At 45.4% G+C, this 16,875-nt stretch overlaps 1 protein-coding gene across 3 annotated transcripts in view; it reads right to left on the bottom strand.

Moving 5' to 3' along the window:
- Positions 1-3,709: 3,709 nt before the first annotated feature.
- Positions 3,710-16,875, bottom strand: part of phf11 (PHD finger protein 11) — a 37,148-nt gene continuing 23,982 nt past the window's right edge. For all 3 annotated transcript variants that reach the window (XM_056289675.1, XM_056289677.1, XM_056289676.1), the window contains 4 exons: positions 10,795-10,861; positions 8,119-8,565; positions 7,377-7,448; positions 3,710-6,329 (listed from right to left, as the gene is read on the bottom strand). In XM_056289675.1, coding sequence (XP_056145650.1) covers positions 6,229-6,329; positions 7,377-7,448; positions 8,119-8,565; positions 10,795-10,861 — 687 coding nt within the window. In that variant the 3' untranslated portion in view covers positions 3,710-6,228. The remainder of the gene's footprint in view (positions 6,330-7,376; positions 7,449-8,118; positions 8,566-10,794; positions 10,862-16,875) is intronic.

Raw genomic sequence — 16,875 nt, 5'->3', positions numbered from 1 at the left:
CCTTCTCCCCTGTGTCAAAACTTGAAAGGAAACGACAGTTTTCAAGCGTTAATAATTGTTAGTAACATTTGCACTACAAATTAAGAGTTTGAACAAAGCATTTGACATAGCTTAAGAAGTGCCAGTTAACTTTTGTGACCACTGAAATAAACGTTTAAAACAAAAAGTACACGTATCCGGCCTTGTTTGTTAAATGTGTTCAGTTAATAACTCTCACAGCACTAAAACAACACATTGTACTAAAACTGAACAGTGAGAAATATTCAAACGTTAATGTCTAAATATGTTGGTGACGTTAAAGGATAAACATTCATTGCAGTTTGACAGGTAAAACATTTCCTGGATCCAGTGAATAGTCAGCTTTTGTACACCTGACATAAACCAACTGAGATGACATGTTGCTCTGATGCATTGTTCACCCATTGCACCGCCTACATAGTCTGAAGTGTCCATGGTAATGGTGATTGGATTGGAGCCTTGGGTGATGGGTGCGCCAGCATTGTAGCATCAACCAGAGCAGTCTTAACATCCACAAATGCTTTGTCCCTCTCTGCCAGTCCACTGTGTTAGGTGGTCTTGCCTTTCAGGGCCTCATACGGGGATTGCATGAGTTGAGCAGCTTGGGGGATAACGCCATGGTAAAAGTTCACCATGTCGAGGAACTCCTACAGGGACTTGACTGTGAGCGGTCGCGGGAAGTTCACAATGGCGTCCATCTTTGGTGACTCGGTGTCCGAAGAAATCGATGGTGGACAGCCCAAACTGGCCCTCTGCTGGGTTGACGATCAGCCCGTGCTGGCTGAGCCGCTTGAAAAGAGCGTCCGGAGGTGAGACAGGTGTTCTGCTTTGGAGGTGCTGGTGATGAGGATGTCATCTAGATAGACTAAGATGAAAGGCAGATCCAGTAGCACTGAGTCCATGAGGCACTGGAATGTCTGCGCAGCGTTCTTGAGGCCAAACGGCATATGCAGGAACTCGGAACAGTCAAAATGGGGTGATCACTGCCGTTTTGGGGACATCCAGTGGGTGGAAGGGCACCTGATGGTATCCACGGATGAGATCCACTTTGGAAAAGATGACTTTCCCAGCCAGGTGGGCAGAAAAGTCCTGGATGTGTGGGACTGGGTAGCGGTCCGGTGTCGTTGCGTTGTTGAGTCAGCGGTAATCACTACATGGGTGCCACCTGCCGCCAGGCCAGGATGATGTGGAGGGGTGAAACCCACAGGTTGTTGGTGCAGCAAATGATGCCAAGGCGCTCCATATTCTCAAACTCCTCCCTGGCGGCGGTGAGCTTGGCCGGGTCAAGGTGCCGAGCCTGAGCATAGACCGGTGGGCCAGTGGTGGTGATGTGGTGCTCCACTCCGTGCTTGACGGTGGATGACGAGAAGGTGGGTTGCGTGAGGACTGGGAGCTCAGTGGGAAGCCAGAGAAACTCGTCTGTGTCGGAGAGCGTGTTCTAAACAAGTCTGATGGCGGTTTTTGACATCCACCAGGAGTCCATAGGCACATAGGAAATCAGGGCCAAGGAGGGGGGACGGCCACTTTAGCCATGACAAAGTCCCAATCGAACCGCTGTCTGCCGAAACACAGCCCCACGTACCTAATGTCATAAGTGCGGATGGGGCTGCCATTAGCGGCTTCATTGGGGGGGGGGGCATATCCAGGACAGGATGTCTACTCTTGATGCGGGCAGGACGCTCCTCCGCGTGCCTGTGTCGCATAGGAACTGCCGTCCGGAGATGGTGTCTTGGATGAATAGCAGCCTGCCAGTTCCCGCCACACTGAAGACTGCATGGAGATCGGCACCGCTTAGCCTTGTGTCCAAACTTCGCGTGGTAAAAATACAGGCTGGGGTCCCGCTGCTGTTGAGGAACTGCTGCTGCTGCAGCGGCGACTGTTGGTGTCTCCAGGCAGTGGTGAAAATTCTTGGGCAGGAAAAAGCGCTGCCGCACAGTGCTGCTGATCAGCCAGGAAAAAGCTATCAGCCTCCTTGGCCAGAGCACGACAGTCAGTGATGGTGGTGCTGGCCAAAGCAGCCCCTACCTGAGAAGGCAGCTGTTGCAGAAACAGCTGGACAAAGAGGAAGTCGGGGTTGTGCTCTCCCAGGAGATCCAGCATTCTGTCCATGAGCTCAGACGGCTTACTGTCACCGAGGCCTTGTAGAGAAGAAGAGCCGGCTGGCCCGCTCAGCGTCAAACAGTTCAAAAGTGTTCAACAGGTGAGCCTTGAGTGTCTGTTATTTATCCTGCTGCAGAGGAGTTTTGAGGAGGCTCACCACTCTGGTTGCTGTTGCACCCCCGAGGGCGGACACCACATATTTTGGGGCATCAGCGGTGATTTCCCGCAACGCGAACTGTCTGGGCAAACCAAGCCGAGGCTGACGGCTCCCCAAACCGCAGCAGTTTGAGAGAAACTGCATTAGTCGTCATGTTCGTGAAGAGCTGTCTCTGGAAACGTCCAGCAGACAAACGTCGGGGTCACCAGTGTGGAAGTTGGGAGAAAACAGACGAACAGCTTTTCTCTTTGACTACACGAACGCGTGTCACTCACTTCCTCATATTCACAACCCTGCCCAACAACATGGCGCTGCGTAACCATGGCTACACCTGGAGCCCTTAAAGTGAGCGCGTCAACGTCATACAAACAACAAGCTACGGTGACTTATGTCCATAAGTCCATTACACATGTAAAAAAAACTATTTAAGTTTAAATAAGGTCGGAAAAAATGCTTGTTCTTTATTGTGTTTGCTACAGTATTCTCCAACTGGCCAATCTGTGTATTTTTTATAAAATGGCAAACGCACCTCATTTATGTAGCGCTTTTCTAGTCTACCGACCACGCAAAGTGCTTCACAGCGTTTGCCTCACATTAACCCATTCAATACACTGATGGTGGAGGCTGCCATGCAAGGTACCAACCTGCTCCATCAGGATTAGCTAAGGGTTCAGTGTCTTGCTCAAGGACACTTCGACATGCTGTCCACAGGAGCCGGGGATTGAACCAGCGACCTTCCGATTACTAGACGACCCGCTCTACCTCCTGAGCCATGCCACCCCTAAGTCAGTGAAGGAGTACAGTATCAAACCACAGAAGGGAATAAATACCTGGTTCATTCTAGAAACGGAGAATTTCTGGCCTTATAAGGACTGATGTTTACAAAGGAATGAAACGCATCAGTAACTACACTGTAAAAAAAGAATCTGCTGGTTTAATTTAAAAAAGTAAGGCAATTTATTATAAGGCCTTTCTGACTAACCTCAACTAGTGTGCAAAACTCAAATGATCAATGATCACGTCTCCATAACATGGGGGCTACCTAAGAGCCACAGCAAAGACAGACAAATCTGACAAACACGCACGCACACACAAACACACACCTTACTTTTTTCCAAGTTAAACCAGGTTTTTTTAGTGTATTAAAAATACAACATTATCTGTGGAACACTTGAGGCATGGAAATTCGATAATTGATCACTCAGAGGGAAAATCATACTGAAACAATAGGGGTGGGAATCTCTAGGCACCTCACAGTTCGATTTGATTCAAATTCAGAGGGCTATGATTCGATTATAAAACGATTATTGATGCATCTTGATGCAGCAACATTTTTGATTTCTATACAAGAGTTATTTTGTCTCACTGTGTGACTACTTGCTACTTTAAAAACATAGCACATTTATAATGAGCCATAATTAAAATAAACAGATGTATTTACTTCCATTATCTTTTATTAATACAGTAACAAATAGATGTGTCAACTGAAAGGTCGTGTTTCCCAGGATTGCAAAGAACCAACAAGAAAAGAAGTGTGCCTGTAGCAGCATCCTTGTTGTAAATTAACATGGGCAAGACTTCTGTAATGGGCAATAAGCACAGAATCTCTCAGACAAAAATAAATAAATAAATAAAAACCGTGACACATTAAAATCATAAACAGCTTTCATACAAAAACAACATAGAACTCTGTACCAGCTCTCACACAAAACTAACGCTTTCTGTGGAATGTGTGGCAAAACAATAAATAACGGAGAAAATACAAATAATAGGCCACAATGCAATCCTGGAAACGCATGGAAGTGCAACATAGCGAATCTGCGTAGCTGGTGAACGCTGGAATGTGCAAGTCTTAGTGTAAGAACGGGAGTTGGTCTACATGCCTCGGTGCAAGTGTGCTCCGCTGTGCAGCAACTATGATCCCCCGCACGTGAGACGCGAGCTGCCAGTCATCAGTGATAAAGTGCGCAGTTATGGTGACATGAGATGCGGTAGCAACGGATGTCCACGCATGGCACGCTATTGCTATCCTACCCGCTTTCTCCTCAATGGGTCCATGGCGTTGGTTTTGGTGTCGTCGCAGAGTGTGGATCTGTGGGCATCGCTGTGCCGGTGAAAAAACGCCGAGGTGGGGCGTGGCACCTCGGCTCCAAAGTGTGCAGCACAGCGCGAGAGCCCCGGTTCTCAGTGGCCGAGTAGGGGCGCAAATCGTTGGCAATAAAAGTTGCGATCGACTCTGTGATTCGCTTCGCCCTCTCCGGGGTCAGTGGAAGCGTCGATATCACATGTCCGGCTGTTCTCTGGTTGGCAGCAACTACAACCGGCTGTTTTTCCTCCAACGCCGGGTGGAAAAGGGAAATATGGTTTCTCATGTTTGTTGTGTTCCCCAAATATTGTATTTTAGTTAGACACAGCTTGCATACAGTGTGGCTCTTGTCCAGGTCCCTTCTCTCTTCAGCGTCATAGAAGCCAAAATGCTTCCATACGCCGGTTTTTAAGCCAGAAGGTGCCGGTCGGATTGGATCCAACTTCGGTTGCTCTTGCTCAGCCATCCTCACCAAAACTGAAGAAGTAGCCTAGCTTCGAACGTAAACACGACGCTCATGTTTTATTATAAATTTATTTCTAGTTTTTCCCCTTATCCCACCCGATTAACCCAATGGCATATGGCCGGAACTCTTGCCGAATAACTCCCCTGGCTCACGTTTCCACAGGAAGGAGATAGGCGTAACACCAGCTTCCTTCAAACTCGTGTCGGCTGCTCGTGCTATTTTACACGCTGACGCCTCGCATGGATTGCGTCACCTTCAGGCCGCGAAGGAGGCGTAGGGAGAATGCGTTCAGTTGCTTGGCTGCAGGCGCCCGGGTGGGCCAGAGGGGTCGCTGGAGAACGACGAGTCCCCGAACAGTACACCGATCTACACCCACTATCCCTCGGGTAAGGGAGGCCTAATGAATGCCTTACCCCGTGGACGCTCTGGCCGTGGCCGGGTCCGTTACGTTTCACCATCCAGTTGGTTCAGCGGCAGCCGTAAGGAGGAGCGTACAGCCCAGTCAAGAATTGAGCTTTAAATATCCGATTATAGAGTTCTCTACATCGAGACAATCTTTTATGAGACTCTCGATGCATCTAAGAATCGACCCCCCCCCCACCACCACCCCTAATGATTAACATGTGCCGCCAATATGCAGTGACGTTACCGGCCGATAGGGGACAGCAGCCTGCCTGCCACAAGTCCACTGCATCAAACTTGAGCGCACATAACAACCGTCATGATTGCATTTTTAGCAAGAAAACACACAGACTAACATTAGGTCAACATAACCGCTCCCTTCCTTGCCAAATCTGTGGACTGCCTGACCATTCAAGCTGTCGCTCCAATCTGGCAAGGACGGGATAATAATAATAATAATCATCTCGCAACTGTACTCAACATGAGTTTTTTTCCTTTACTCTCCATACAATGTTTTGAATAATATAAGACAGTTGGGTTGATCAGTGGTCTGTTGATGCCCGCAGTGTGTAAGAAGACGCAACAAAAAATAAGGATGTCAAAAACGCTCTCAGTGCTTCCAGGTTTTAACAGTTGTCAACAGTACTGCCAATGCTATTCTTTGGCACACTTAAATCAAACAGAGCCATTATTAATGTTATTATCTGCAGCTGTGTTTACCCTTCTATGCTAACATCACAGAGTACCAAGACCAGCCTCCCATGTTTTTAACCTTTACTTGCTGGTTTTTAACCTGTATATATCAAAACTCACTAAAATGATCTAGGGTTTAATTACTCTAAATAAACCATTGATAAAAAAAATGTGTATATAGTTAAAAAAGAAGTACAAAATTATAAAAATATAAATCAACATTGTACAAAAACTGTCATTTCAAACATGAACAGAGTAATATGACAAATAAATCATAAAAATACATAACGTATCTGAATTCATGGTCTATAGTCTTGAGTCCTGGCCTGTGTCTCGTCTCAAAACTGATCTGGCTTTCTCCATGGCTGCCACCGCCATCTGCAGCTCCGCTTGCTTCTGCTTCAGTTCTGGACAAAAGACAAGTCTGTTATTTAGACTGGCGGAGCTCAATGTGGGGTGTGCAACCCACAACCGGTCCATGGAACAATGGCTAATGGGCCACGGAGTTTGACCAGTGCAATTATTATTATTATCGTCAATAGTTGTAGTTTATTTTTTTCAAACACAGTCTCCAGTCTTACGTTATCCCCTCATGTTGAATATAGATTGCCTGAATAAAAGTATTATACAACTAAATATGTATCATGTGTGGGTATGGATGGGTCCTGTGTAGGACTGGTGACCTGTCCAGGGTGTCTCCCTGGCCTCCTCCCAGTCCATGCTGGGACAGACTCAGCAAACTACGACCCTGAATTTGATTTAGCGGGTATTAATGGATGGATGGGTTTATTGCAATTAAAAGTTTACCAAGTAACCCTGTGGGCTGAGAAATTTCCAATAAACCTTTCTTGTTAACAGGGGCATGTACAGGGGTATTGTACAACTGTTATAGACAACAGTGGCACCTAGAGTCATGATACTAGACTGGAACAAACATCTTTTTTACTCGTTGCAATTTTTGCTGCTTTCAATTTAACTATTCCTGTATTGCCTCATCGGACACCCAAATATAAAGTAGACTTGGACTTTAGAGTCCCCAAGGGGAAATTCCTTTCCACAGCACTGTACACATCAGACAACAGTACACAGTAGCAACATATAATGACAGACAACAGTACACACTCGGGCCTGTTCAGCAAGGCCTATTGTTTAAGGCGGCTATGCCTGTGGGATCAGGCTTTTCACAAAGCAAATCCTCAGTGCTCTGTACCGGTGCCCAGAGGTAATGTCCTGTTCTATTATGGTTGCAATGCACGGGATGGCCTTATTGTTTAGCTCTGCATGGTTGGGTGTGGGCAGACCAATTATCCTGGCAGTGGTGTTGGTTATGCATGGGGGTTTGTCCCGGACAACATGTTAAAGAAGCAGGTGGAACAGTACAGTACTATTCATAAACCTACCGATTTGTTCTAAAATCTTAACATATTTGAGCCTTATTCCGCCTTAATATTTACCTTCCTCTTGCTTGGCCACCAGCTCGGAGAGTTTCCCCGAAGCCTCCATCACTCTCAGTGCAGTAACATAATCTGTCAGTTGAAGAGAAACAGCTCTTTAGTTTCAAAATTTCCTCGTCTTCTTGCCAACGTGTTACATAGGCCTACGTCCCAGTTTTATCATAAAGTTAATAAGCATCTGGTCGGTTGAGGCGCTTGTTCCGGGGGGGGGGGGGGGGGGACTGGTGACCAACTATGCAGTGTCTTTGGTCCATGTCTACATCTAAGTTTGTATCATTGTGTGAAGTTTTTATTTTTATCTTCGATTTTATTTTTTTTTGGATGGCTAGGAGAGCTGGCGTTGGATCGGCTGAGGGAGCTTGGTCTGGTCCCATAGCTACATGTCCGCACCAGGGGTCTCTTGGTTACACTACAACACAGTTTGGGAAAAGAGGCTTTTGCATAATTTTGGTGAAATTTTATTGGGAAAAAATATTCAATAACTTCACTCTTATACTGTGTAGTGTCCCCAAAAGTATGCAAAAGCACATTTTTCCAAACTAAGTGTTGCAGTATAAACAACAGGAGAACAATGATGTGTGAAGTGATTTTGGTGACACCACTGCATAAGAGTGACGTTATTAAATATTTAAATTCCCCCAAATTCATTTTCTCTCTATGACCACTCCAGGGCTCCGTGTGTTTGCATGGAAATCTTCAGGATTGTAACTTTAAGAAAAAAATTGCATTGTGTGAATTTTACCTTCCTGGCTGGCCCGGTCCGACTGAATCCTGCAGGAAATATCATTCATGTCATTGATGAAGTCAGAGAAGATAGCCTGCGTGCATGCAGCCTGGTTGCAGGATTTCCAAAAGGCCACCGCGTCGCTGCTGATCAGCGGGTCTGAAGCCCAGGCGGAGTGGTGGGGTAGAGGGAATGATGTGCAGGGGAGCAGGGTTGTGGTCAGGGCTGAGGGTGGGGTTAGGGTGGGAGAGGTAGAGGGGTGTACAGGAGGAAGGGGACTGGGTGTGTTGTTGCTGTTTTCATGTTTTCCAGGAGTAACAGGGGTGCTGGTACAATATTTAGAGCATGAAGCACTGGGTGGTGGCAAGTTAGCGGGTCCAGCTGAATTTTCCTGTCCACCAGACGGCCCAGCGGGGTTCGGGTCAGGAGATCGCATAGAACCAGGACTCTGTGGCAAATCGGCCCCTGATGGGAGAGAAAGCACTTGCATCATTTTCATAGTCGACAGTGGCATCTCGACTGCTGAGATGAAATCATGCCGGACACACCTCCAAGGCCTCTGATTGGCCTGTGCTGTGCCAATCCCCTGCAATAGATTAGTGGTTCTCAACTGGGGGCCCAGGGCCCAAATGTGTATGTGTGTGTGTGTGTGTGTGTGTCATTTACTTTGTTTCAATGAGTAAACTCAGCAACCCCTGCTGATATTTACTGCTCATACTGTGCTTCCAGGGAGATGAAATATTGCACTTATAACCTTTACATCTGTAACTATAATCAGGTTCATACAATATAAACATACACTCACCGGCCACTTTATTAGGCACACCTGTCCAACTGCTCGTTAATGCAAATTTCTAATCAGCCAATCACATGGCAGCAACTCAATGCATTTAGGCATGTAGACATGGTCAAGACGATCTGCTGCAGTTCAAACCGAGCCTCAGAATGGGGAAGAAAGGTGATTTAAGTGACTTTGAACGTGGCATGGTTGTTGGTGCCAGACGGGCTGGTCTGAGTATTTCAGAAACTGCTGATCTACTGGGATTTTCACGCACAACCATCTCTAGGGTTTACAGAGAATGGTCCAAAAAAGAGAAAATATCCAGTGAGTGGCAGTTCTGTGGGCGAAAATGCCTTGTTGATGCCAGAGGCCAGAGGAGAATGGCCAGACTGGTTCGAGCTGATAGAAAGGCAACAGTAACTCAAATAACCACTCATTACAACCGAGGTATGCAGAAGAGCATCTCTGAACGCACAACACGTCGAACCTTGAGGCAGATGGGCTACAGCAGCAGAAGACCACACCGGGTGCCACTCCTGTCAGCTAAGAACAGGAAACTGAGGCTACAATTTGCACAGGCTTACCAAAATTGGACAATAGAAGATTGGAAAAACGTTGCCTGGTCTGATGAGTCTCGATTTCTGCTGCGACATTCGGATGGTAGGGTCAGAATTTGGCGTCAACAAAATGAAAGCATGGATCCATCCTGCCTTGTATCAACAGTTCAGGCTGGTGGTGGTGGTGTAATGGTGTGGGGGATATTTTCTTGGCACACTTTGGGCCCCTTAGTACCAATTGAGCATCGTGTCAACGCCACAGCCTTCCCTATGTATTGTTGCTGACCATGTCCATCCCTTTATGACCACAGTGTTCCCATCTTCTGATGGCTACTTCCAGCAGGATAACGCGCCATGTCATAAAGCTCGAATCATCTCAGACTGGTTTCTTGAACATGACAATGAGTTCACTGTACTCAAATGGCCTCCACAGTCACCAGATCTCAATCCAATAGAGCACCTTTGGGATGTGGTGGACCGGGAGATTCGCATCATGGATGTGCAGCCGACAAATCTGCAGCAACTGCGTGATGCTATCATGTCAATATGGACCAAACTCTCTGAGGAATGTTTCCAGTACCTTGTTGAATCTATGCCACGAAGGATTAAGGCAGTTCTGAAGGCAAAAGGGGGTCCAACCCGGTACTAGCAAGGTATACCTAATAAAGTGGCCAGTGAGTGTATATCAATTGTTGACAATGCACATGTACAGCCCCCACACATGCTAGATTTGAAATTTATTGGAAATTTAAGCCTTAACTGGTAAATAAAAACGGAATTAACTGGTAAATGGAAGACATCTATAAATCTTATCAATAGCCAACAGGGAACATCTATTTACCCTGGTGGAGATGCCATATCTTTAACCTTCAAAATGATTGAATTTTAATTTTTCCTGCAGCCGAGAATGCTGCCGTGAAGAAGTTTCAATTATCCAAGTTATCAGAGAAATGTTAAACAAGATGTTTCTCGGTCTTATTTGTGGTAAAGCCTTTACCAAAAAGCACTCTGTGAGCATAAGATGGTGTGTTCTGGCTCCAAGTGTTGTCACAATGGTTAATGGTTTAAATGGGTTTAAAAAGGTTGTATGAACTGGCATCGTGAGTCCTCTCCATACTCAGAGAATCTAAACATTCAATTAATTTCTATGAGGAAATTTCTCATGAAAAAAAGTTAAATCTCAAATTATACAGAACTTCACCACCATAACTCATCACTTGTTCTTCTGCTCGATGTTCACCTGCTCACAAAATTTCATGAGAATCTCTCTGTTTTTGGGATATCTTGCTGTCAGGCAGACCTACAACTAAACGGTGCAGTTAAATGTAGTTTTAAAGCGAGTTGTGAGAACAGTACCTGTTGTTTTGGACCCTGGACTTATACAGATGGTCTGGGGCCTCAAAAGACTCTCTGATTCTGGATCCTAAGGGGGAGACAGGTTTATATTTCATTTGTTAATTGGCAGTTAGGATACTAAACTTTCATTCATTCATTCATCTTCCCTGGTCAGATTGAGAACGCCTTGGGATCCCCCAGGATGAGCTGGAGGGCTTTGCTGGGGAGAGGAACGTCTAGAGTGCCCTACTTAGCCTGCTGCCACCGCGACCCGACCCCGTGGAAGCAGATACTTAACTATTCAACTTAATTTTCACTTAAACTGAAGCCTACACGGTGTCTCGCGCACTTTTTTGCAAAGTTACAGGAACTCGCAGGAAAATCCTTTTGCTACCACTTTACAAATACTTTTGAGTATGTTACACGATTTGATCTGATAACCGGAAATATCTGTCATTAATAATAACAATAATTACCCAGAACCTCATTCCCTAATATTTGTATAGAAATGTTCTTACACGCAAAATTACTGTCGGATTCATGACACGTGCACACCGGCCAATTTTGTTCTTACCACCGTGCATTAGTGAATGAGAATCATTCTTAATTGACAGGCACATGCCCGCTATTCGCAATTAGCATACTGCCACGCCCCCATTTCTCCATATAAGCAGATACGTTTGCCTAGAGGTGTATCACAGAGAAAGCAGAGAGGCTCTTAGAAGAAAAGAGAATCCCACCCCCCCTTTTTTTTCTCCCCAATTGTATCTTGCCAATTACCTCGCTCTTTTTTAGCTGTCCCGGAGCTGTTCCACCTCCTCTCTGCCGATCCGGGGGCGCCCCAACCGACCAGAGGAGGCGCTAGTGCAGCGACCAGGACAAATACCCACATCCGACTTCCCACCCGCAGACACGGACAGTTGTGTCTGGAAGGATGCCCAACCAAGCCGGAAGTAATACGGGGATTCGACCCAGCGATCCCGTGTTGGTAGGCAACGGAACAGACCGCTACACTACCCGGACAACAAGAGAGAATTATGGCCCTTAAAGACAAAAAGAAAAAGAATTTCACCAGTGAAGAAATTGAATCCATCGTGTTGGAGGTAGAAGTCAGAAAAGGCACACTTTTCTATAGTGTTTCCTGTCGGGCAACAATGGTTATTAAAAAAAAAAAAAAAAACAAGGCTTGGGCTGCAATATCTTCCAGCCATCTTAACACTTGCTTGGAGCTGAATCAAATTCCTTTATGTACCCTGCATGCATTTTAAAAGGCTACCAATTAGGGGTGGGAATATCTCAGAACCTAATGACTCGATTCTGATTCAGAGGGCTATGATGCAATTATTATTTTTTTTTTTAATTTATTTCTGATTTTTCCCTTTTTTCTCCCAATTTAGTGGCCAATTGATCCCTATTTTAATTCAAACACCCACCCTCGTATTGCATGCGTTCGCCAACTGCATCTCTCCGGCCGGCAGTCTCGAAGGAAAGCGCCTCCCCACTTTCGTGACAAGGCGAGTCCAAGCCGAACCACTGTTTTTCCGACACACACAGAGACGCATTCACATGACGAACACAAGCCGACTCCGCCCCCCTCCCGAAGACAGCGTTGCCAATGATTGCTGCTTCACCGAGTCCGGCCATAGTCGGATCTGACGAGACCGGGGCGCGAACCCCAGTCCCCAGTGGGCAACTGCATCGACACCAAGCCGATGCTTAGACCGCTACGCCACCGCGGACCGTGCTATGATGCAATTATAAAATGATTATTGATGCGTCTTGATGCATCAACATGTTTGATTTCTATACATGATTTATTTTTTTCTCATTGTGTGACTACTTGCTGCTTTTAAAACATAGCGTATTTGTAATGATCCGTAATTAAAATAAACAGAGGAATTTACTTCATCTTTTATCAACACAGTAACAAATAGAAGAGATGTGTCAATTGAAAGGTCACATTTCTAAAAGATCCAACAAGAAAAGAAACAAAAGCGTTCCTGTAGCAGCATCCTTGTTGTAAATTAACACAGGCTTTGGCAAGACTTCAGCGATCACTTGATAACATAAACGCTGCCCTCATTCACAAACAAATAATAAAGACTTCAACCGAAATCCTCCTGTTATGGGCAATGAGCACAGAATCCATCCATCCATTATCCGAACCATTTATCCTGCTCTCAGGGTCGCGGGAATGCCTGAGCCTATCCCAGCAGTCATTGGGCGGCAGGCGGGGAGACACCCTGGACAGGCTGCCAGGCAAAAAATAAAAAAATTGTACATTAAAAACAAAAACAGCTTTCATACAAAAACAACATAGAATTCTGTACTTGTACTGTAATTCTCATACAAAACTAACAACTTCGACACACCTCCCCGCACACCACACAATGTCAGCAAAAACAGTCAACACCAGACGAGGCTGCCACCAGACTGCCCTCGGTGTTATCGGAAGTGCTGGTCTGCATGGGCTAGCAGTTAGCTTAGTCTGCCCCGCTGTCCTGTCAGACCGCCCTCAGTGTTTCCTCTTCGTGCGCAGCTCCAGGCAGGGCCGTGGTCCCTGGGCCCACAGGACGCAGCAGACCAGGCTACCCCAGCTGATCCAGTGCCAGCTCTCCCAGCCATCAAACAAAGACACAAACGTAGACGTGGACAAAGGCACTGCATGGACGGTACTGGGTGAGGCCGCCATAAACGTAAGTATGCGTTGCCGTCTTCCCATACCGGTGAGGCCACAGCAAACGTGAATTCGTGCCACTATCTTCCCACACCGGAAGCGGATGTGTTCGGTTGCTCACACTCAGCCATCCTCACCAAAACTGAAGAAGTAGCCTAGCTTCGAACGTAAACACGACGCACATGTTTTATGTCCGTTACGTTTCACCATCCAGTTGGTTCAGCGGCAGCCATAAGGAGCGTACTGCCCAGTCAAGAGTTGAGCTTTACATTTCCAATTATTGAGTTTTCTGCATCGAGACAATCTTTTATGAGAGAATCTCCACGCATCTAAGAATCGATTCCCCCCCCACCCCTACAGTACCAATTAACCGTTTGCACATTGGCTACATATAAGCAAATTGGTGGCACTAAATATTGGTGGGAGTAATAATAACACAAACTATTTACTTATATAGAGCATTATAGGCCAAGTCAAAAAACAAAACAAAACAATGACACCCAAGTATGCTGCCCTTACTAGAAAGTAGACATGCTTGCGCTTTGAGTGGCTGTTGCAGCTAGGAAAGCGCTATAAAAATGCAACTTGACTGAACTTGATTGCTAGCTTGGCAGATCTACTACTACTACTACTACTATTTCCTTCGGCTGCTCCCGTTAGGGGTCGGCACAGCGGGTCAATCCGTTTCAATCTCTTCCTAACGTGCTGCACATCCTTCCCAGGGCCATTCCCCCGTCTAGCCAACCGGCAGCCAGATAGCTTAACGGGTTCCTTAATAAACGTCCAGGAGACAGCCGGCAAGTTTAGTATGTTTACTGTCAGAAGCACCGTGAAACTAAAATACAGAAATAAAAATACAAATTCGCAATTATATTGTGTTTCCCTCTTACTCTTACACCAACAAACACTAAGTCGCCATTAGTTAGCTATTACAGTTAACTAGCGATTAGCATGAATGCTAACCTAATGTAAGCGGTTATTTTCTTGCCCGGTGCGGGATTCGATACGGGGTGTACTGCACCACAAGGCGACATCACTAACCGCTCGGCTAAAGGGTCAGACCCGGTAGCTAGGGACTAACGTGTCTTATTAGTAGTTTACACTAACATTGGGAACCACGGACAAGCTAGCGCGATTAGCATCGCCATGGTTTAACTTTTTTTTTTTACACGAACTAAAAACCGCGATAAATAACTATCACAGGCGATCGTCACAAAAAGGTAAGCGCTCAAATCAAACAGAGAAAGAACAACAGCCGCGCTTGCAGAGCTCTTCAAGTACAAGTCTACAGAAGACAAACCGCGTCACAGTCAACACTGCCAACGAGTATCTTTAAAGGGCCAGCACACCAAAACTCATAAGTTTTAATATGGAAATTCTCATATACTCCATTGTAAGCTAGGACTGGGGACACTCCGTTTTATAGTTAATTAAATACTGTAATTATGACAATAATTACAGTATTACTGAATTGTCCTTCTGGAATAAATAAAGTTGTCTGAATCTGAATAATTGAGGATGAAAAGGCATCAGTTTGATGGTTATTAAATACATTTGACCAATGCACTTAGTAAATTACCGGTTTTAAATATTGTCATGTCATCTATTAAAGCCTTTTTTAATGAATGCGGTTTTAACCATTTTCCGTGGTCTGAGGCATTTCTAAATTTGTTCAGAGTAAGAACAAATTCAGCTAAGATAATATTTATGAATCCTGGAACAGTTTAAGCACAGATTTGTACATAGGCACTTTGTGAATGAGGATTCCTACTCTTAAGGAAATAATTTTCCATGAATTTATCTTGGATATCCACGACAGATGTTGCTGACAGAAGGTCATATTATTCAGTATTAACTATCAGGGGAAGTCTCAACAGTCTCTAAATGGACTGTGTGACTGAACATACTGCCCAAACTTCAAGTGTTGATGTGTTTGTCAGTATGGTTAAAAACATGCCATCTCAAACGCCTCAAACAAAGCTAAATCCACTGTCAAGCTATTGAAGCCAGCGCTGACTGCTGATGCTAGCAACAGCTTGGGTAACAATTCTCTCACCGTGTCGGAGAAACCACCGGACAAAACTTATACTATGTGTGCAAAGAATTATGCAAGGAGATGTGAGTCAATTCTGTGCAGAATTAACAAACGCTTTTGAAATCAACTTTCAGTCGCTCGTGGCCTCTCAGGCTGACTTACAAGCCCATATGGTTAACCAAGACCCATACCCGGATTAATGCAGTATGGTGCCCTAGGGTGACCACAATTGAAGTGTCCCCCTCCCCCCACTTTGCATGTAAAAAAGTGACATTTACTATGGGTACCATCAGTCTTGATGCATGCTCAATAATCTAGGTAAGAAATTCAAAGAGTATCTGTGTATCTGTCAATAAACATTGTATCCAAATGAACAGATTCAACCTTCTTTGATTTGGGTATCAGTGTTTCCCCTAGACCTTTTTTTCAGCAGCGGCACTGTTGTGCGTGCTGTATGTCCACGAGCATGCGACACCGCCCCGTATTCACGCGCACCAGAATAGCTTAAATTTTCAGCGTTTGCGCTGGGTTTGTGGAAGACTTGGGGATACTCCCCCTAGAAAACTTTATGTTTTTCACCAAAAATTTGCAATTTCACACGATTTTGGACCATTATCATTATTACCATATCTGGGTACGAAATGTTGGAAAAGCTAAAACAGATAATAAATAAACAACACCTGAAAAGCTTACAAACAAATAAGTCCACTGGGGACAACTAGTTACAGCCATTAGATCTGGGAAAAGTCGTTTAGTTTAGAAACTAAACAGAGGATGTGCCAAGAGGTTGTGCCAAGAGGATGGCACAACACAGAAGAGCTGACGCGTCAGCCCAGGACTCCAGTCTACACCCATCTATAGACCAGTGGCCACTCTTTCAAGGATGAGGATGTGCACATGCCAGACGCCATCTGAGACACAGCAGCAGTCAGTTCATCAGGCATTATGTCCAAGCTGAATGTGTGCTGTTCTTCTGGACTCAGCTGAGGAAGGCCCTGCAGAAGCTCTGCAGCAGAGTCCACATCACAGCTGTCCACCCTGAATAAGTCTGTGTAGAACTCCACTGCATGTTTCCTCATCCCACCTGAATCTGTGGTCACCTTTCAATCAGGGAGACGAAGACACACCATTTGTTTTTTCCAAGCCACAGGCTTCTCTAAATTAAAGAAGAAAGTGGTTTTTGCCTCCATGTCCAGGAGTCTAGTGAAGTGTGCTTGGACTAAAGCTCTTTTAGCTCTCTCTTGCAGGAACAAGTTCAGCAGCTGTCTTTTACAGTGTAAGAGATCATTATTCTGCTGATCAGTTTGTGAAAGAGAGACAACTTCCAGGTGTCTTATCTCTTCTTCTAACTCCTGTACAGCTCTCTTAATGTAAGCTGTGGAATTATACA

Source organism: Lampris incognitus, chromosome 11, assembly GCF_029633865.1.
Source record: "Lampris incognitus isolate fLamInc1 chromosome 11, fLamInc1.hap2, whole genome shotgun sequence".
Lineage (NCBI taxonomy): Eukaryota > Metazoa > Chordata > Actinopteri > Lampriformes > Lampridae > Lampris > Lampris incognitus.
Note: the sequence above shows the minus strand (reverse complement) of the source record. Positions and strands in the feature narration are given on the sequence as shown.